Here is a 23,261-nt window from a genome sequence, read left to right as displayed (position 1 = left end):
TTTAAACTAAATTAATGTATAAATATTTTATCACATCCTGTGTAAATGTTTAGAGTGTTTTGCTGCATTGTCTGTCTTTAAAAAAAATATCTGTTGGTAAGAATATTGTAATGGGCACCTTTTGGGATTAGGGTGTTAACAATTGTTTTCTTATCAACAAACTTCGTTAATTACTGTCCACATGTCACTATGTCAACTAACAGTGCTTGTGGCATAATAATCTCGCTTAGCACCATATTAGATGTAGCGGGTATTTTTTATCTATTAAACCATCAGTTGATCCTAAAGTATAGAACATCAGTACTTAAATCTCCTTTGCGATATTGGAGTATTTAGGGAAATAATTAACCTTGTGACTATATTTTAAAATCAAATTCAAAGTGACCATTTAATTAATTGTTCAATTATTTCAAAGTTTTAGTAAAATATATTTAAGTATGCACAATATCAATTTTAACTTAAAATTGATTGTTATCTACGTCTCTGTTTCTACTTTCATGACCGCCAGAATTTTACTGTTTAATAGTTTTATATAACATTCTGTGTAAACGCTGTTTGAAATGTAGTTAAATTAAGGAACATTTTAGTATATCATTTAATATTTGGATAGGCTTTAAACTCAAACAGTGCTTTCGTTCATGCATTAGATAAAAGGTTAGCAGATGCAAATAAATATTATACATGTTATTCAAACTTGATTTTAGTATTAGGTATAACATATCGGTTGAAAATAGTTTGATGTTTAGTTCAATACTATATGTGAGTATATATATTTTTCAGACGGCATATAACTGGAAAGATGACGTGTTTCATTTCTTGCGCCATGTCATGGAGAGAGATCTCCGCCTCACGTCTTCTGTCATATCAATTTACTAATAAATGCATTTAATTTATTAAAACTTAGGTACTTTTTTAAAAAACAAACTAAGTGCCAAATTGTCTAACTATTAGTGCCGAAACATCCAACTTCAAGAGCCGAAATAACTACCGAGTGCCGCAGTGAATAAATTCCGAAATAACGGGAAGCGGTCAACAAAAACAAGCGAGGCCTGGTATAGGGGAGATAACCCTGGGTTATGGTTAGGGGTCGGGTTAGGGTTAAGGCTAACCAAAACCCGACCTCTAACTCTAACCCTCTAACCCCCCCCCCCCCCCATGTGCATTACAATACCAGGCCTCGCTCGTTGTCGTTGTCCCCTTCCCGAAGTAGCAAGGTGCAGATCTTACTAGGATTAATTTGGACCCGCACATAGTCCAAATAATTAGACGTAATCTACCGATTAAATCGACCTCATATTTATAGGAGTACAATTTAAATATGCTAAAGTCAAATGACCATATTCCCATCTGTATGGGTTTCAAAATACATTACGTACCTCTTGCACACAGAAAATTCATTTTGACCCTCAACCAGATCCCTTTAGCGCCTTTATTTTTTTCATACATGGTTGTTGTTGTTGTTCGTGTTCTTGTCCACTGCGAAAGTTAAAAATTAAATTCAATAAAAGCGAGAACGCTGTTTTCCAAATAGATTCATCACCCAAAGAGAAATTGCTCAAAAGTAGTGCGGTGTTAACTCCGCCCACAAAAGGAGATAACTTATTTTTTTTTATAAAAAAGACAATCTCCTACGCAGTGGTCTCCCTTATTCCAGAATAATCTGAAATGGTCAAAAATGTAATTTGTATGATTGGTTTTTGGTTTCGCTTGAATGTTAACGTGCAAAAAATGATATTAATGTTAATTAGGAAGCACTCTTGACAACATAAATTGCCTCTTAGCGGGCATTTCGGTAATTCTACACAAGAACTAAAACGCGCACCGGTACCGAAATCCCCGCTTTAATTCAAAACCTTTAATTCATGTGTAAACAAAAATCATTATAGTGCTTTCTTATAGTAGAAATCAGTGATACAGACAATAACGTAACAACAATCTCCCCTTTGGTAACTTCTGTTGAAAATAATGACTTATATAAGGGATTTCGGTAATTCTACATTCGCCCGCCGAGTACCGAAATCCCCCATAATTAAGCTTTTAAAGGGATCTTTTCACGCTTTGGTTAATTGACAAAATTGAAAAAAGTTGTTTCAGATTCGCACATTTTCGTTTTAGTTATGATATTTGTAAGGAAACAGTAATACTGAACATTTACCATGGTCTAATATAGCCATTATATGCATCTTTTGACGATTTTAAAACCTAAAAATTATAAAGCGTTGCAACGCGAAACGATTGAATAATTTGGAGAGTTCTGTTTTTGTCGTTAAATTTTGTGAAACTACGAAGATTGCTTATATAAGGTATAAACTACGTCAAGTATGTGTGCTCGGCGGAATAGCTCAGTAGGCTAAAGCGTTTTTACTTCAGGACTCTGGCAGGACTCCAGGGGTCACTGGTTCGAAACCTGCTTCGGGCAATGTTCTTTTCCTTTTTTTAATTTTATTCTTGATTGTTTACTGGAGCTTTTACGATCCAATGTTTACATTTATCAATATAAAGCATTTAATGAATAAGTTGAAAAATGCCAAAATCTGTGAAAAGGCCCCTTTAATGGTTAATATGACATCGGTATGATTGTTTTTGGCATCGCGTAAATGTTAATGTGCAAATAACGATATGAATATTAATTATTAAGCACTCTTGACGGCATACGTTGCCTCTAAGTGGGGATTTCGGTAATTCTACACAAGAACATAAACGCACGCCGGTATCGAAATCCCCGCTGTACTAACCTTCAAGTGTAAAAAAAATCATAATAGTGCTTTTTATAGTAGAAATCAGGGATACGTACAATCTCCCATATGGTTACTTCTGTTGGAAAATAATTACTTGTAGCGGAGAATTCGGGCGTTGCGTTAAGCGAGAGATGCGAAGTAGATTATACATAATTAAAACTGATACTTTTCTTTCAGCTTGAGTTATAAATCCTGCTCCATCGCGCCAATATATTCATTGTTTCATAAAATTGAGTATAAAAGCAAAACGATTGAAACATAACGCCAGCAGACCCGAATGAATACACTTCATTTATTCCAATTAGGTACAGAACAAATATAACAAATATTAAAACAGGGGAAGTCTACACTGTGTATTAGCAACCTGCTGTGGTGATCCCTATCTTATGAGCTCAATACACAGGCATGGGTTTACCTCATGTAAGAAATATTGAAAATTTTATCAAAAGGACCAGTAAACATGACAGTCACAAAGTACACATATATTCAAATAAGCTTATCGATGAGAGAGAGATTAAAGAATAGTATAGTTGACACAAGGCCGGGTATGTTTGTATTGGTCAGGCAAAAGTGTTTATTCAGTTAAATCTCTCATCAAAAGGCTGGATAAAGCTTGTTAATATTTGGGTGGTTTGTTTATCCCGTTCCCAGGGCTTCATTGATTCAGTATCTTAAGTAATCCATCCAATCAGAAACAACCATGCATAGAACACTGACCAATGGGATTGATAACTGAGTTTCACCGCGTACATGTTAGAGGGAAATAGTCAGTTAGCGTTTTGACCTAAAGGTGGATAGTTGGAAAAAGACACAATCATGTAGCAATCACAACGTATTTGTATTACTGAAATATTAGTTAAGTCAGACATTAAATTGGACTAGAAACTGATATATGGTGTTGTTGAATATTTTATCCTTCATTATGCAGAGAAATTAATATTACTAGAGAGGGACAGACTTGTTCCATGCGCGACACGAGAAAGTGGTAGTGAATGCAAATCTCGTCATATTCGATAGGCTACACGCCGGTAATTTAAGAGTAATGAACATTGTTAGTAACTATGTGTCGTCCATGATATGAACGATTACGTGACAAAATCATTGCTACAGCTAATCAGTGTGCACAGCTAATCTCATTTGACATGCATATCACTGAAAGCAGCCAATATGTACAGATTTCAATGATAAACACTAGACTGGCCAACGTGTTAAATACACACTATGTACTGTACCAGTGAGAACAGGCAGATGCGGTGGTTATTGCAGACGCTTTTAGCATTCTGTCGTCTGCTAAATTTTACTGGAGTTATCCACACATGCAGTCAGGGGTTACGGTTCCTGGCGTAGCTAATGCATACTGATTTGCAAAATTCGGTCTGCATTATTTGTGAGCTAATGCTCACAAATTGTTGTTAGGTTTGTATACGTATCATATGTTTGTACTATAAAAATTAATATAATGATTTTTTGACACTCGAAGGTTTGCACAGAGGGGATTTCGGTACTTGCGCGCGTTTAATTTATTGTGTAGAATTACCGAAATCCACGCTAAGAAGCAACACATGCTTAAAAGTTACCAAAATGGGAGATTGTTGAGAGTCAACGTAGCTACAATCCGTGGTTTCTGCAAATATATCCCCAATTAGACATGGCGCATGCGTTGTTTCTGCCCCGGAGTGCATTGTATAACTTTAGACCCCTTTATCCTCGGCAAGACAACGTTGCTCATCTTAGAAGTATTTATACTCAGATTCAGCTCGTTTACGTCCTTGTCATGTAATTCCAAATAGATATTGCACATTCCGAACTATCGCAAAATGCAAGTTCAAATAGATATAGCATATGTGATATTAATGTTCTTAATGATCAGAAATGAATTACAATTTACTCACTCACACGCCTAATATAATTATGTCCTATACACGCTGGTCGTGTAATTCCAAATAGATTTTGCACATTCCGTGCTATCGAAAAAAAAAACTAGATCTATTACACTTGCGTTCAATGTGTTGTTTTGCTCCGAGGTGTGTTGCATGAGTTACACGCACGCCTTAAACAAAGTATAGTAAACGCTAAGAGAAAGACATCGTTGCACATCTAAGCAAATGTCTACACATATATTGTCTATACACCCTGGTCATGCAATTCCAAATAGATATTGCACATTACGCGCTTTCTCAAAATATAAAAAAAATATAACTCGAAATATATATTGCACATATTTGGTCAAAGTGATGTTATGGGCATCTAACAGTATATGCTATGTGTATAGGTGTCTATAGCAACCGTTGTTTATTTGTGGTGTTTTCACTTCATATACATTTATTTTTGTTCATGCAGCATCAACATACTAAAACAATATCCCGGATAGAGAAAAATAATGCATTTGAATATCAACCGTACTTTCGTTTTGACATCTGAAGACAGAAATGATTCGATATACGATGTGAATCTAAATTTAGTTTTAGTGCAGATTCGATCATGAACACTAACTCCGATCCTATTAAAAAGACAGTTCTGTTCGGCTTAGAAGACTGGGTCAATCGTGTAAAATATCGTATATAATATATATTTTTATAAACAGCTGGTAGAAAGATGAGTTGAAGATTATTGGTCAGTTAGCACTTTTTAACTAACTCTTTTGACCTGTTTATTCTTTTCAGCTCAATTCAACAGTGCAAAATGCCCATAATATCAATTTAATGCTCCGTATTGTGTATCGTTGCACTCATTCACACGCCTTAGACTTGACAACGGATGATACTCGCTCGGAAAAATACAAAGCTGCACGTCTGAGTGTTATATACACACATATATTGCCATAAACCCTGGTCGATTATTTTCAAATAGATATTGCACAATCCGTGGTTTCTGCAAATATATCCCAAATAGACATGTCACATGCCACATGCGTTGTTTCTGCCCAGAAGTGCATTGTAAAACTCCTTGTATAACTTTACTTTATATAGGCAATCCCTCGTAGTTTCACATAATATAACGAAAACAACAGAACTTGCCAAATTATTCAATCGTTTCGCGTTGCAACGCTTTATAATTTTCAGGTTTTCAAATCGTCAAAAGTTACAGATAATGGATATATTAAAGCATGGATAATTTGCAGTATTGCGGTTTCCTCACAAATAGCCTAACTGGCACGAAAATCTGCGAATCTGAAACAACTTTTTTTATTTTGTCAATTTACCAAAACGTGAAAAGGCTCCCCTTTAATTCTCTGTAGTGTATCTGTCACACGTTTAAAGGCCTTCAACTTGACAAAGGATCCTACTCGCCCGGGGAAAGACAACGTTTCACATCTAAGTATAATTGAGACACATATATTGCCAAAACATCCTTGTTAATCATTTACAAATAGATGTTGCACAACCCGTGGTTAAGGCTAATATATCTCCAAATAGACATGTCATATAATATGTTGCTTCTGCTCCGAAGTGCTTGTTTCGCTATTTAGTAATGCAACAATAAATGGAATTCGAAGGATATATTCAATGTGAATGAAGCACTTTCTGGATCTCAACAGTTTGACAAGGCGAAACTGGCATACTAATGATACTGGTACTTTTAGATATCAATTTAAGTCACATTTTGCTTTATAAATTTTGTTCGAGCATTAAACAAAGTCAATAATGTCTGATGAACAATTCATGAACCACATAATCTGTTAAGGTGTATGAATCGTTCATCATTAGTTCATGAACCAACTCATGAATCTTCCTTGAATGAATTATTAAACCATTTTGTTCATGAAACATTCCTCACTGGTGCATGAATGTGTGTTCATGAATCATTCATGATCTTTAGTTCATGAACTTGCTATCATCGATTTCATGAAATTTTCATGAGCTGTTCATCAACTGTTTGTAAAGTTTATGAATCATTCATAAATTCATTAATTTCATGCCGCAGGGGTCAGAATCGCATATATTTAATTCCCACTCACAAATATCATCCCCTAGCAAAATCACAAGACACATTTTTGCATTTTAATATTCACAATGCCATAACACACACACATAATCACAATACCATTCATAGCAAAAACTTAATAATTATACATACATACATTTATATACAAAAAGATAAATATTATGACCAAAGTTTTATCCACTTGGCTGTCGGGCTGTGGTTGAACTGGCTATGGTAGTGTCCAGCTCTGTTATTGTGTAGTGTCAGGCTGTGGTTGAACTGTTTATGATAGTGTCCAGCCTTGTTATTGTGAAGTGTCAGGCTGTGGATGAACTGGCTATGGTAGTGTCCAGCTCTGTTATTGTGTAGTGTCAGGCTGTGGTTGAACTGGCTATGGTAGTGTCCAGCTTTGTTATTGTGTAGTGTCAGGCTGTGGTTGAACTGGCTATGGTAGTGTCCAGCTCTGTTATTGTGTAGTGTCAGGCTGTGGTTGAACTGGCTATGGTAGTGTCCAGCTCTGTTATTGTGTAGTGTCAGGCTGTGGTTGAACTGGCTATGGTAGTGTCCAGCTCTGTTATTGTGTAGTGTCAGGCTGTGGTTAAACTGGCTATAATACTGTCCAGCTCTGTTATTGTGTGGTGTCAGGCTGTGGTTGAACTGGCTATGGTAGTGTCCAGCTCTGTTATTGTGTAGTGTCAGGCTGTGGTTGAACTGGCTATGGTAGTGCCCAACTCTGTTATTGTGTAGTGTCAGGTTGTGGTTGAACTGGCTATGGTAGTGTCCAGCTCTGTTATTGTGTAGTGTCAGGCTGTGGTTGAACTGGCTATGGTTGTGTCCAGCTGTGTTATTGTGTAGTGTCAGGCTGTGGTTGAACTGGCTATGGTAGTGTCCAGCTCTGTTATTGTGTAGTGTCAGGCTGTGGTTGAACTGGCTATGCTAGTGTCCAGCTCTGTTATTGTATTGTGTTGGGCTGTGGTTAAACTGGCTATGGTAGTGTCCAGCTCTGTTATTGTGTAGTGTCAGACTGTGGTTAAACTGGTAGTGTCCAGCTCTGTTATTGTGTAGTGTCAGGCTGTGGTTGAACTTGCTATGATAGCGTCCAAGTGCATGATACTGTTTAGCGCAACACAAATGACAGCAATTAATATATGGAACCCCACACAAACCCCCTATATGCCTATTAAATTTAAAATGTATATCAAACACAAAATCATAAAAGAGCAGCCACGTCTTGAGACAGGTTGTTTAGAAATACAGAATCTTCTTTATACATACTGCCTAGAATTCTAAACTTATAAACACAGTTGATGTAAGCAAATAATGGAATACTTGAAATGATATACAAACACAATGTTTTCTATGTTCAAATATCAAAGAACAAACATGGTTTATACTTGGTAGCAAAAGGTCGAATAAAGTTAACTGTAAAATGTGCAATAAAAATGAACAAAAACACTGCTTGCACAAGTAGAATGAAAATTCTAGAATTCTAAATTTATTAAAACAGTTGAAGTAAGCAAATAATGAAATACTTGAAATGATATACAAACACAATGTTTTGTTATATGTTCAAATTTCAAAGAACAAACATGGTTTATACTTGGTAGCAATAGGGCGAATAAAGTAAACTGTTAAGTGTGCAATAAAATGAACAAAAACACTGCTTTAAACAAGTAGAATAAAAACAAAAAAATATCATCAAGGTATTCAAAAATAAGCACCATTTAAGGCAATTATCCCAACAAACCAATAAAATCAACCAAGAACATTCAACCAACAGTAATACAAATCAATATAAGAATAAATACGCAATCCATCAACAACAAATTAAAGCAACAACAATCAACAATGATAAAAATCACAAGAAAAAACAACAACAATCAGCTAACAACTATCCTTAATAATACAATAACAAAATAAACCAACAACAATCAACCAATATCATCAACATTTAGGATAACAAAACTTTCAAACAACCAATGCAAACACCTACAAGCGGTATTGAAAGTAAACAACCAACATCAACCAAAACCAGTTGTGGTACTTAATAATTAGAAACTTGCCCAGGGCTAAACACAACACGACAAAGTATGCATACCGATAAAAAAGAATTTGTTAATTTTCTGTAAATATATGAAACTGACTTATTTCAAGGTTGGAATACTCAACCATTTGCTTTGACCTAGTAAATACTGTTAAGTTATTGTGTCAATGGAACTTAATTCTCAACCATTTATTTTGGCCTAGTAAATACCGTTAAGTTATTGTGTCAAAGGGACTTTTCATTGCCATATTTTTTAAAAATAATTTCATTAAAATTTACTAACAAGTCTGTAATAATTTTGGATATTTAAAATAAATCAAATAACATGGAGAGAAAAAACACACTCAACAAACTTAAAATAAACAGATCTTGTGTGAAAGTGGACATTAATTTGGGAAAAAATACTTCTTATGGAATCTTCATAGCATACTTAAATTAGATTGTATAACTATTTACAAGCTCAGAAGATAATACTGATAATAAATAGTAAAGTAAATTGAAACGGGTAACATACGATCTTTGTTTTATAAAAAATCACCACAAAACATAACGTGACAGATAAACACACAATAAACAAGTAGCCAGGTCCGTTCAGTTAATAATATTTTTTTAAATTACTATTCATCTTCTATTGTATGATTCTTGATTTTATAAACAAATGCTCAAGATTTCAGTCAATACAGTGGTTTTGTTATAAAAAAATGAGGATACAACACAAATAACTGTACAAAATGTATAAGCAGTTTGTACATTTTAATCAAAGTACTGGTTTGACGATGCTTTTGAAGAGGATGGATATATAGAGTATATTTGTTGGATTCGGTGGAATATCGATTTTCCCAGAAAAACTGCGAAACATATCGATATTTTCACTGTTATTTTGCACTGTTTGAAACAGTAAAATACCAGTTTATTTCACTGATATTTCTGTATAAATCACCGGAAAGCATAACATGAATAAGCTTCCATTTAAGTTAATCTACATCACCGCAATTGTGTAATTTTTATTGCTTGTCATTTATCCGCAGGTCATTAGTTAATGGTTGTGGTGCAATCGTTTTCGTTCTTGGACACTGCATCCCTTCAATGAAATTTATTTACCTAAATATCTCATATTTAAACTAACAACTCTTTTGGGAGAAATGGTCCAGACAACTGGATAAAACAGCAACAATATGCTAACCCATTATTTTTCGAGGAACATTCCTGTGCTAGCCCCCAATCACGGTATGTTGGGGTATAATAATAGTCAAATTTTGTTTATCTTCTCAAAATATTGTCGTAGATTATAAGTTGAGGAATATTTCATCCAAGACTACAACTTTTAGAAAGCCATTTTTTTCATTTATTTTTATTGATAAACAAGGTTTTGTAACAATCTATACTATACATAGATAGCTTTAACAGCACAATGTGGCTCATCTGAAACTGATTGTTTCCTTTCTTCATGATGATCTAGAAATAAAAGGCATTGTGAGTATGAACAAACTATTTGCGTCTATCCGATCTAGTTGAGCCTTGTTACCGAGTTCCTACTTTTATTTATTTGAACATTCTGATCAACTGCCATGAAGATCAGGTAAAAAATGTAAGTGTTAACATAGATTTTAATGATTTTAGTTATTGATCAAATGCTTGGAAGCACATGACCCACTTTGGAACGTGACCTGTTAATCACTGAGACTAGACCTTGTAACCTAAATGTTGAATATGCTACTTATAAGCTTGACTTTGAAATCATTTAAAATAATGTTCTAACCAATTTACAAGTGGATCAGAGAGAGAGTGTGACCACTAAAGTTTAAACAGACCTTTTCTTATATTTGACCTTGTTCCCTAATTTTTGATAGAATATGAAACCCAAAATGACATAGAGCTGACTTGTTTCATCAGAATCTGGTAAAAAGGTGGCACCCACATTTAAACATCGCAAAAGGATATCTTATGTGTTCACAATAAACTTTGGATAAAATTCAACAAAGATTAATAACAAAAGCTCACCTTGTCACATCAGAACAAGTGAGCAAAATAACCAAAACTATGACATCATATAATTGCTCAGTTACTTCCAATAACAATAAAATGTTACTTTTGAAACAAATACAATACCTTTCCTTTCTTACTACAGGCTGTTCTAAAACAAGATAGCCCTGTATCGCTCACCCCAAACTCAACTCCTTCTTTAGTGTCAAAAACTTGTGTATAATTTAACTAAGTTGTAATCTAGCTTTAGCCTGCCAGGACCAACTTGCAAATTCAGCTTTTGATTTGATTAAGATGGACATTGTAAGCAATTGTCATGAAAATCAGAAAGATAATGTGACCTGTAGAAATGTAAAGGAAGTTTTCTATATTTTGACCTAATGACCTAGTTGTTGACAAACTACCAACTTTCAAACTTAAACTTTTTTTAATCGAGATAACATTCTGTCCAATTTTCATGAAGATCTGGAAGAAAATTTGACCTCTGGAGTGTTCACTAACCTTTTCTGTGATTTGGTTTGTTGACCTAGTTTGGACCACATATGACCTATTTTCAAACTTAACCTAGAATTGAAAGAGATGAACATTTACCAACATAAGACAAACAAGGGCTGTTTGTAAAACATGCATGCCCCATATGGGCTTTCAGTAGTATTGGTAGCCATTGTGTGAAAACATTTTTTGTCACTGTGACCTTGACCTTTGACCTTTGACCTAGTGACCTGAAAAACAATAGGGTCATGATCAATTTACCTATGAAGTTTCATGATCCTAGGCCTTACTATTCTTCAGTTATCATCAGGAAACCTTTTTACTGTTATGAGTCACTGTGACCTTGACTTTTGACCAAGTGACTCGAAAATCAATAAGGGTTATATAACAGTCATGATCAATGTACCTATGAAGTTTAATGGTCCTAGGCGTAAGCATTTTTGAGTTATCACCTTGACCTCTGACCTAGTGACCCGAAAATCAATAGGGTTCATCTGCGAGTCATGATCAATGAACCTATGAAATTTCATGATCCTAAACATAAGCGTTTTTGAGTTATCATCCGGAAACCTTTTTACTCTTTTGGGTCACCGTGACATTGACCTATGACCTAGTGACCTCAAAATCAATTGTGGTCATCTGCGAGTCATGATCAATGTACGCATGAAGTTTCATGATCCTAGGCATAATTTTTTTTTAGTAATCATCAGGAAATCATTTAACTATTTCTGGTCACCATGACCTTGCTCTTTGACCTAGTGAGCTCAAAATCAATATGGGTCATCTGCTAGTCATGATCAATGTACCTATGAAGTTTCATGATCCTAGGCATAAGCATTCTTAAGTTATCATCCGGAAACCATCTGGTTGACGGACATACGGACTGACATGTGCAAAACAATATACCCTCTCTTCTTCGAAGTGGGGCATAATAAGACAGAAGCATGAACCAGCAAGGGAGGCAACTTGTTATGTCACAATTTAGCAGTGTATAAAAAGTGGTACTTAATCATCTCGCTAAACATGGTTCTGATTGGATGAAAAAGTCCAAAATCATCCAATAAATAAAGTCGAGATATTTATCTTGCGGAAATGCAATGCCATGCCGCATGCAAGCTATTTATAAAGTAAATATCGTAAATCAAAAAGTTTGTTATGTTGTTGTTCGCGGTCATAGACAATGTTCCTGGCTGAAAACGATGCAATATTACTTTTAAATCATTCATGCATTAGTTTTTATCAAGAAAGAAGTAGAATATTAGTGCAAAACATTTTTTTTCATTTAAACGTGTGTCTGCTACCATTTAACGAGTGGTTACGAAAATTACCGATTGTACAGATGTTTCGACGGACATATGCAAAACGAAAGAATATATTACATATTTCAAGTTTATCAGCCTTGAAATTACCTTTTAATCAAATGAGAATCGAACTTTTTAAAATATAAACCAGTAATGTTCATTAACACCAAAATCTTTCGGCACAACCATCATATTTTTTGAAACCGTGACGTATTGTTTTTCGGAAACTAACGATCGGTAATTTCCATAACCATATGGAAAATTTCATCAATGACAAGTTTCGTTTCTTATGTTTTTCTCAAATATTCTACCACAAAATTATTGTATACCATTAAACAAATGAATGACAAGTAATAATTCCTTGATTTTGGGGAGGGACTGTCTATTAATGCTTATAAACACCAGTGACCTAAACAAATGCTTATAAAAACCAGGGACCAATACATGTTTGTATAGGTCCCTGTAAAAAACGCATTAAGGCTAAACTTAAGTGCATAAAATATTGAAAAATAAATCATAATTTAAGTGTAGACAAGTGTTCGTTTTATCCGATATATTCATTCATCCACATTGGTCAGACACTCAATTATATTGGACATTATTACGAATATCTGATAAAACTTGAATTATTAATTTTTATCTTTAAACTTCCATTTCATAGATGTTTTTTTGATAAACGTCGTCAATTATTAATTGTATATATATTTCTCTATAGTTTGAAAAATATTATGGCAAATATTTCTCATGTAAGATAAAATGCAAATAATTAATAAAATATTCCCTTTTAATCAGTATGTTGGTTTATCGGTCGATAACAATATCACTTTGAACATTGAATTATTTAAAAGTTATAACAAACATTAAATGTTCTACGAACAAATTATTCATAACACATATAACAGATTGATAGAAAGATATGAACAAATCAAGGTTGCTAGGTTTCCCGCCTAGAATGGTCCTGTTAGTATGGAAGTACTTGATATATACATTTATTAGCCTGTCGGTGTTGTAAAGACATTAAATATTTTAGGAATGTCTCAAAGTGTAGAATTATTTTGCATTTAGTAAAAGAAAGGAAACATATAACCCTTAAGTGGCTGACGAGAACTTGTGGCTGAATACAACTAAAAAGAGGCATTATGATTCTTGAAAATAAAAGTAAACATCATTATATATGCATTTTCTGATCAAAAGTGTTATTTTTAGTGAATAGGGGAAATACATTTTCAAGAATAAACAATATAATTATAAATGTTTTGGCGAGGTGCATCACAGTATTATCATAGTACCAGTTTTGGTCTAAAAATCCAGTAACATTTTTTAAATTTCATAACCCCTTGTTGCAAAAAATCATGAAAAATAGAATATTCAGAGTAACCTATTAAAATAAAATAAAAATGCTTTATCAGACCCTAGATATTATTTTTGCAATCATCTTTCATCAATTACAAATGTTTAAAAAAAATATTGTTTCATGCTACTCATGGTACCAGTTTTTTGTCAGAAAGAGTTATGTTGTTGTTGTTTAATTGTGTGAAGCTGTTGTTGTTCAATTGTATGAAACTACAAAGATTGCTTATCTTAGGTATAAAATACGTCAACCATTTATACTTGGCAGAATAGTCGAGCAGGCTAATGCGTTTTTACTCCAGGACTGAGGGGGTCACTGGTTCGAGCCCTGCTGCGGACTACTTTTTTAAAAGAATTTTATTCTGGATTTTTAACTGGAGCTTTTAATTTTCAATGTTTACATTTATCAATATAAAGCATTTAATGACTAACTTCAAAACATGTCAAAATCTGTGAAAAGGCCCATGTAACATAATATCTGCTCCTATAAATATGAGTTCAATATACATGGACTAAACGGTAAATAACGTCTAATTTTTTGGACTTTAATGATATCAACTACTTAAATAGAAAGAAAAAAGAATTCATACTTACTGATTTGGGAAAAAACTAATTTAACTCTTTATGATAATTCAAAATCATATTAATATTATATTTATATACTTTGTTAGTTGTTTATGAAATAAATCTGAGATATATTTATCATTTGACAGTTCTTTCTAAAAAAAAAATAACAATTTTTTTTTTTTTTTTTTTTTACTTCTGGAGGGGATTTTTTCTACAAAATAGGGGAAAAATAGATGCTACTTTTTTAGGGGAATTGCCATAAAAAAAACACTGGTAAGTTGTTTTAATGTGCGCATTAGGAAAATATTTATGATCGTTTTATGTTTATTTATGCAAGACAATATTTTATGTGGCTCATATAACCGTTTTAAGAAAACCTGATTCCGTGTGAGTCGTGTAATACCATAGGGGACAGTGCTGTGTATTTTGGCATGAACTTACATAGGGACAGTAAATAAAAAAAAAGAAGGTCAAAGTCCAATTTGAAACAACTGTGCATTAGCATTGATAGAAAAGGTATTGGCCTACATGTAGAAAAACACCTGACAATTTTCTTTCAACAAATGAGCGAAATGTGGCTCCCTGAAGTAGAAGATCGGGCAAAACGGGCCATGTTCTGGCATTTAGGGGAGAAAAACTGCTTTAATTTGCAAGCCACTACAATAATTAAAGGATTGCAGTGATTTTTTTTGCTTTAATTTGTTACAGCCTGTGGCATTTGAATTGGGAAAATTAGCGCGATAAACCGTGAAATTGGGAAAAATAGCGCAATAAACCATGAAATTGGGAAACATTAAGCATTATAAATAGGATTTATATAAGTAACAGAAAAGATATTGTTTTTAAGTGCATGTTCAGGGAGTTTCCTAGAAAAGGAGTCTGGTCAAATTGGGATTTTTTAAATCAATAAAAGAGGCAAGTTTGGGAATGATTTATGGACAAAAATGACTAAATTCAAGTTATATATTTTGTAAGATGTTTAAAAAATAAAGTTGAGACCTAGATTTAAGAAATCATAATTAAGTAATATGAGACTTCTTTCTAAAAAAAAAAAAAAAAAAAAAAAATTTTTTTTTTTTGGAAGTTGGGCTTTTTTTGGGAAATTTTGGTCAGATTTTTGGTAAAAAAACGTGTATTTTTGCGATTGGGAAGCAGCCGAAAATCGGCTGTAAATTTGAGCAAAAAAAATCACTGGATTGATACAAACTTTCACATGTCTGCCATAACCTCTCAGCAGGGTTTCTCCAGAAAACTATTTATTGTGGAGAAATTTGCGTTTTTAATGACTATTTTGGGAAAACATGGATACCATCTGGGGAAGACCAGGAAACCCTATGTGGGCAGTGACTTTATAATTCTTGTTCAGCCATTTTGTTGCAATTTCTATGCTTTGTAGAGGCCTATAGTAAGTGTATGTGGGCACATATGCATACACATGTACTTTTAATGCCTTATATATTATCAATAGTGCCATTTCAACATTCTCGAGTTGTATTTCTTTTTACCAACACTATTTGGAAAATACAAAGAAAGACTTGACTGCTTTGTCGCATAATAGGTTAGGTACATATGTAACAAATGATGTCTTAATAAGTGTATATGGGGGTTGTATGTATAATATTTATGTTTTACTATGTAAGTTCATGCCAAAATACACAACACTGTCCCCTATGGTATTACACGACTCACAAGGTATCGGGTTTCCTGGGGTGACTAAAGCTATTCCCATTTCAAAATTTGCATACCTATAAATAGCCTAAAAATTGAAATTGCAGAGAAGGTTAATTTCTTGTAAAACAAGATACAGTCCACTCTCGTTATCTCGAAGTCAGCGGGAACAAGAAAATATCGAGATAGCGAGAGTTCGAGATATCCGATTAGGCGTTTTCAAAGAAAAAATGAGACATATTACCTTGTTTTTTAGCATCTAAATACCTGCTAAGTGGTCTAACTAAAGCCGTCACCGTGTGGCATAATACTCTCTACCTGATATATACGCGTTTTACGAGGCACAATTAATTTTGCTATTAAATGCTTAAAATGACGTTTAATGAACAATCTTTGCACGACCAATCGGAACCGTCTATCACAGGACACATTGACAGCTCTAATGATGCTGTGCAGAGAGGGATGCCAGCAACTGAGTGATGATCAAACATCAAAGATTGTTGAAATTTTCAAAAAAATGAAAGTGAAAGTAATTTCTTTATAAGAAATTAAAACAACTAGTAATTGATTTTGTGTCTTCTATATAATATTTTGTTATTTATATCAATTTTATTACTTTAAGTAATGGTCATTAAGGCATGCCTGCAAATGATTATTTTAATGGGTATGTTCAATTAAGTTTGAACTGTATGATGAATTTAATAAGACCAAAACTTCACGACGCGATTTTCCCAATTTAAGGATTTCACGACTCGATTTTTCCCAATTTTGAGGTTTTCACGACTCAATTTTTCCCAATTGGACCGGTACGGGTACTTTTCCCAATTGGAAAAGGAAAATCGCTGCACGTGTGATCATTGATGCAATTAACGGATCAATTTTCTACAGCACAGTATCGGGAGCAGCCGGGCAAAGCGGGACGGTGAAGTATCAAAGACAACATTTCTTACCTTTTGCCGACACTGGAACAGTTATTCGCACTTCGAGATAAACCACAGTAAATACATGTAAAATCGGGACTCGGGACAAAATTTTATATCGAGATATCGAATTATTCCACATAACGACAATCGAGATATGCGATGTTTATTTATATACATAAAGAAGGAAAAAAGTTGGGACATTGAGCTTACTTCGACATATCGAGAATATCGAGATATCCGATGTCGAGATAACGAGACTGTATGTGTTTGTCAGAAACACTATGTACCCTACTGCGCCGCTTTGAAGCTATATATTTGATCATTGACCTTGAAGGATGACCTTGACCTTTCACCACTCAAAATGTGCAGCTCCATGAGATACTCATGCATGCCAAATACATGTATGAAGTTGCTATCTTCAATATTGCAAAAGTTATGGCAAAATGTTAAAGTTGGAGCAAACAAACAAACAAACAAACCAACCAACAGACAGGGCAAAAACAATATGTCCCTCACTATAGTGATGGGGGACACAAAAATTTCAATAGACGATGTAGTAAACTGCATGGAAAAGACTCATAAATAAACAATTTTTTGTTACTTAGGAACACTATAAACAATTTATAAAAGAGGAAATATTTGATAAGTGCTCTGATGAATAACAATATTGACCTGTTTTTGTCTTTTTATCAGCAAAACAATGGTGACCTGGTCAAAACTTTTTTCCATAACAACTGCATAATGTGGGAACGTTCTATCACGTAATTTAAGACAATCTTTATACCCACGACTCAACAATCACCAACCATACCCGTAGGATAACTCAGGGCTCGACATTAACGGTAGTCTGACTGTCCGGGACAACCAAATTTTTAGTCCGGACAAGTAAATATACAATTTGCTAGTCCGACAGGACAAGCGGTCGTTATAATTTTATTACTTAAAAAATGCCTTTAAATCCGTTATTTCTGTGGAGTTACCTCAAAACTTTTTCGATTATATTATGTTAACGTTTAAGCGACAAAGCGCAAGGTATTCTGATAGTTCCATGCAATACTACACCGTACTGTTTACAAGGGAAGCAACCCTTAACATTTTCCTTTGCCAAGATAACAAGAATATTCTCCCTTGTAAAGAATATGCATTTTACGACACCGGTACACACCGATCTTACAGACAATTAACGAAGTGACGTGTCATCTCTATGTATAGAATGATTTTACATAACACAAGTTTTTGTCAGGTACTATGGCTTTGTATGTTTAAAAATCAATTATCTCGAGTTTTCCGTTATTCCAGTCAGTTCTTTATGTATTGAAATTGCCTACAATTATGTTAACATGTATTTTGAATTATTACAGTCGTTATGATTTGAGCATTTTGTATTATTTCATTATTTTGCAAAGTTCTGAGCAGATTAATATATAATGGTCAGGACAAGTTGCTTTTTGGTCAGGACAAGTGAAATTTTGGTCTACTTGGCCGACCGGACAAGTGGCTTCAAAAGTTAATGTGTCGAGCCCTGATAACTGTGGATGGTTTTCAGGTTCTTAGCTACGTCTGAATCATACAATTTAAGTCTTTTGTGTTCTAGTGTTGGTAGTTTAAGTTCTTTTAATCTGGTCTTGTATTGCACATCCCTTAAGTTTGGTTACTAATTTGGCACCGTTTAAAAGTGTCACTTCGGTACTTGGGTTTGACCAGTTCGGCATTCACAGTTAGTAACTTCGGCACTGGTATATCATCACATATTTAAATGATGTTCAATCAGTCTGCAAATTATATACACATGCCACTTAAAGCAGGTGTAATGTATTTTTCTTCAGTTGGCCAGATAAAAGTAAAATAGCAATTAATTAAGGCTAGTTAATTGATCCATAAAGGTGTTTGGTATAATTAGATATTAGCACTTTAATAAATTGACGATTAAAATGGTATATAAGTCTAAAAAAGCATTTCATATCATCCTCACAATTTGTGCTCACATTGGCAACACAGAACCTGCGATACTTGTAAGTTAAATCATTGTTGAATGTTGTATAAATAAATGATATTTAATCTAAGTAAATACCAATCAAAACAGAAAAGAAAAGATGTCACTGTCAAATAAGTTCAAATTGTGAGTAAAATATATGTGAGTAAAATTATATAATAGTTTAAATTACATGTTTCTTCTATTAAGATCGACGTAATTTTGCCAACATGTTTTGTAAATTTATTTTTCAAGATGATTTAATTTTTGTGTGTGGTTTTTACTTTAAAAAATATATTGCCAAATGTTAATCATTTGAACGGATTCTTTCTTTCTCAATTAGTAATTGAAGCTCCTGCTAGATTTCCAATATGAAAATCATAATCCTGTATACGTGATATGTTTTAACGCATCGAAAATGCTTTATTGATTTGAAATTAAAATTTTCAAATGTTTGTTGTATGTAAAACCATTTAATTTGCATATCTAAATAATTTACATTGGTATTCTTAAAAAAACATTTTTTAAATTAATGTATTAACTAATTAATTAATTTAGATCTCCAGCCAAAGACACCAAGCACTGGTTCTAGGCCCAGGAAACGGACTCGAGAGCGTTTATATAAGCCTTAGGCTTTCGATGCAAACGAGCTAAAATAAATAGGTTTAAACTAAATTAATGTATAAATATTTTATCACATCCTGTGTAAATGTTTAGAGTGTTTTGCTGCATTGTCTGTCTTTAAAAAAAATATCTGTTGGTAAGAATATTGTAATGGGCACCTTTTGGGATTAGGGTGTTAACAATTGTTTTCTTATCAACAAACTTCGTTAATTACTGTCCACATGTCACTATGTCAACTAACAGTGCTTGTGGCATAATAATCTCGCTTAGCACCATATTAGATGTAGCGGGTATTTTTTATCTATTAAACCATCAGTTGATCCTAAAGTATAGAACATCAGTACTTAAATCTCCTTTGCGATATTGGAGTATTTAGGGAAATAATTAACCTTGTGACTATATTTTAAAATCAAATTCAAAGTGACCATTTAATTAATTGTTCAATTATTTCAAAGTTTTAGTAAAATATATTTAAGTATGCACAATATCAATTTTAACTTAAAATTGATTGTTATCTACGTCTCTGTTTCTACTTTCATGACCGCCAGAATTTTACTGTTTAATAGTTTTATATAACATTCTGTGTAAACGCTGTTTGAAATGTAGTTAAATTAAGGAACATTTTAGTATATCATTTAATATTTGGATAGGCTTTAAACTCAAACAGTGCTTTCGTTCATGCATTAGATAAAAGGTTAGCAGATGCAAATAAATATTATACATGTTATTCAAACTTGATTTTAGTATTAGGTATAACATATCGGTTGAAAATAGTTTGATGTTTAGTTCAATACTATATGTGAGTATATATATTTTTCAGACGGCATATAACTGGAAAGATGACGTGTTTCATTTCTTGCGCCATGTCATGGAGAGAGATCTCCGCCTCACGTCTTCTGTCATATCAATTTACTAATAAATGCATTTAATTTATTAAAACTTAGGTACTTTTTTAAAAAACAAACTAAGTGCCAAATTGTCTAACTATTAGTGCCGAAACATCCAACTTCAAGAGCCGAAATAACTACCGAGTGCCGCAGTGAATAAATTCCGAAATAACGGGAAGCGGTCAACAAAAACAAGCGAGGCCTGGTATAGGGGAGATAACCCTGGGTTATGGTTAGGGGTCGGGTTAGGGTTAAGGCTAACCAAAACCCGACCCTAACTCTAACCCTCTAACCCCCCCCCCCCCCCCCCCCCCATGTGCATTACAATACCAGGCCTCGCTCGTTGTCGTTGTCCCCTTCCCGAAGTAACAAGGTGCAGATCTTACTAGGATTAATTTGGACCCGCACATAGTCCAAATAATTAGACGTAATCTACCGATTAAATCGACCTAATATTTATAGGAGTACAATTTAAATATGCTAAAGTCAAATGACCATATTCCCATCTGTATGGGTTTCAAAATACATTACGTACCTCTTGCACACAGAAAATTCATTTTGACCCTCAACCAGATCCCTTTAGCGCCTTTATTTTTTTCATACATGGTTGTTGTTGTTGTTCGTGTTCTTGTCCACTGCGAAAGTTAAAAATTAAATTCAATAAAAGCGAGAACGCTGTTTTCCAAATAGATTCATCACCCAAAGAGAAATTGCTCAAAAGTAGTACGGTGTTAACTCCGCCCACAAAAGGAGATAACTTATTTTTTTTTATAAAAAAGACAATCTCCTACGCAGTGGTCTCCCTTATTCCAGAATAATCTGAAATGGTCAAAAATGTAATTTGTATGATTGGTTTTTGGTTTCGCTTGAATGTTAACGTGCAAAAAATGATATTAATGTTAATTAGGAAGCACTCTTGACAACATAAATTGCCTCTTAGCGGGCATTTCGGTAATTCTACACAAGAACTAAAACGCGCACCGGTACCGAAATCCCCGCTGTACAAACCTTTAATTCATGTGTAAACAAAAATCATTATAGTGCTTTCTTATAGTAGAAATCAGTGATACAGACAATAACGTAACAACAATCTCCCCTTTGGTAACTTCTGTTGAAAATAATGACTTATATAAGGGATTTCGGTAATTCTACATTCGCCCGCCGAGTACCGAAATCCCCCATAATTAAGCTTTTAAAGGGATCTTTTCACGCTTTGGTAAATTGACAAAATTGAAAAAAGTTGTTTCAGATTCGCACATTTTCGTTTTAGTTATGATATTTGTAAGGAAACAGTAATACTGAACATTTACCATGGTCTAATATAGCCATTATATGCATCTTTTGACGATTTTAAAACCTAAAAATTATAAAGCGTTGCAACGCGAAACGATTGAATAATTTGGAGAGTTCTGTTTTTGTCGTTAAATTTTGTGAAACTACGAAGATTGCTTATATAAGGTATAAACTACGTCAAGTATGTGTGCTCGGCGGAATAGCTCAGTAGGCTAAAGCGTTTTTACTTCAGGACTCTGGCAGGACTCCAGGGGTCACTGGTTCGAAACCTGCTCCGGGCAATGTTCTTTTCCTTTTTTTAATTTTATTCTTGATTGTTTACTGGAGCTTTTACGATCCAATGTTTACATTTATCAATATAAAGCATTTAATGAATAAGTTAAAAAATGCCAAAATCTGTGAAAAGGCCCCTTTATTTTTTTTTTTTTTTATTCAATATCATACATATAATGTAAACATGTATATGATCATACAACACAGTGATTGTATAAAGCAATAAAGTTCACACACGTTATACAAGATATGCTAATATATATAAATATTTTTTTTAGAGAGAAAAGAAAAGAACAACAGAGGAATAGTTATGAAAAATGATGAGTTGTATAAAGTCGGAAGAAAAGCATACTGTATTTGTGTGTTTAGTTGTATATTCACAATGATCTTGTCAGATTGAAAAAAAATATATAAACAAAAACTATATTAGAAAGATAAAAAAAAACTATTTTAGGAAGATAAACTAACATTAGAGTGAAATGTATATAAGTGGACAAAACATTATGAGAATTTAATCCGATTCCATTTTTGTTCAAAGATTTGTAATGTGTCATTACTAAGAGCTATTTCTTTCTCAATCTGGATTTTTAGTTTAAGACTATGGACAAAACAATTAAAATTTGGTACTTGTTTTTTGTGCTTCATGTTTAAGATAAAATATTTCATCAATATAACCATAAAATTCACAATATTATTACCGTCTATTGATTTCAATGAGTTAATTCCGAAACTTACATTTAAGAAAGATAGTTTAACGTTTAGTTGCTGTTGTTCAAGAAAAGATGTTAATTGATTCCAAATAGGCTGGATGTGTTTGCACTCCCAAAAAAGATGTTCTATAGTTTCAATGTTTTCACTGCAGAAGTCACACAGATTTGAGTTAGATAGTTTGCATTTAAAGAGATATTTATTTGTAGCTATAATTCTATGGATGTATTTATATTGAAAATTTCTCAGTGTGCTTTCAATAGTTGCTTTATATGGCATGGTAAATATGTGTTTCCAATTAAGTTCATTTTCTCCAAAAAGGACTTGCCATTTATTTTGGATTTTGGAGTTTTCCGTAGGGTTTTTAATTTGTAGTTTGTAAAATATTTTATTTGTTTTGTTTTTTCTTCCAAGTATGTTTTCTACAAATGTTGTTTGAGTACATGGTGTATTATTTGTATTGATTTCAGATTTAATATGTATGGGTATGCTTTTGATTAGTGTGTAGTACTTT

General features: G+C 33.5%; 1 protein-coding gene across 4 annotated transcripts in view; it reads right to left on the bottom strand.

Moving 5' to 3' along the window:
- LOC127855313 (fatty-acid amide hydrolase 1-like) overlaps positions 1-21,128 on the bottom strand; it is a 126,259-nt gene extending 105,131 nt beyond the window's left edge. The window contains exon 1 of one of the 4 annotated variants that reach the window (XM_052390776.1): positions 21,009-21,128. In XM_052390776.1, the coding sequence (XP_052246736.1) occupies positions 21,009-21,078 (70 nt within the window). In that variant the 5' untranslated portion in view covers positions 21,079-21,128. Of the gene's footprint in view, positions 1-1,376; positions 1,504-21,008 lie in introns of those variants that run through there. The other 3 variants (XM_052390774.1, XM_052390773.1, XM_052390775.1) reach the window with 3 other exon arrangements.
- Between the last annotated feature and the right edge of the window lie 2,133 nt (positions 21,129-23,261).

Source organism: Dreissena polymorpha, chromosome 13 (assembly GCF_020536995.1).
Source record: "Dreissena polymorpha isolate Duluth1 chromosome 13, UMN_Dpol_1.0, whole genome shotgun sequence".
Classification (NCBI taxonomy): domain Eukaryota; kingdom Metazoa; phylum Mollusca; class Bivalvia; order Myida; family Dreissenidae; genus Dreissena; species Dreissena polymorpha.
This window is presented reverse-complemented; position numbering and strand designations above follow the sequence as displayed.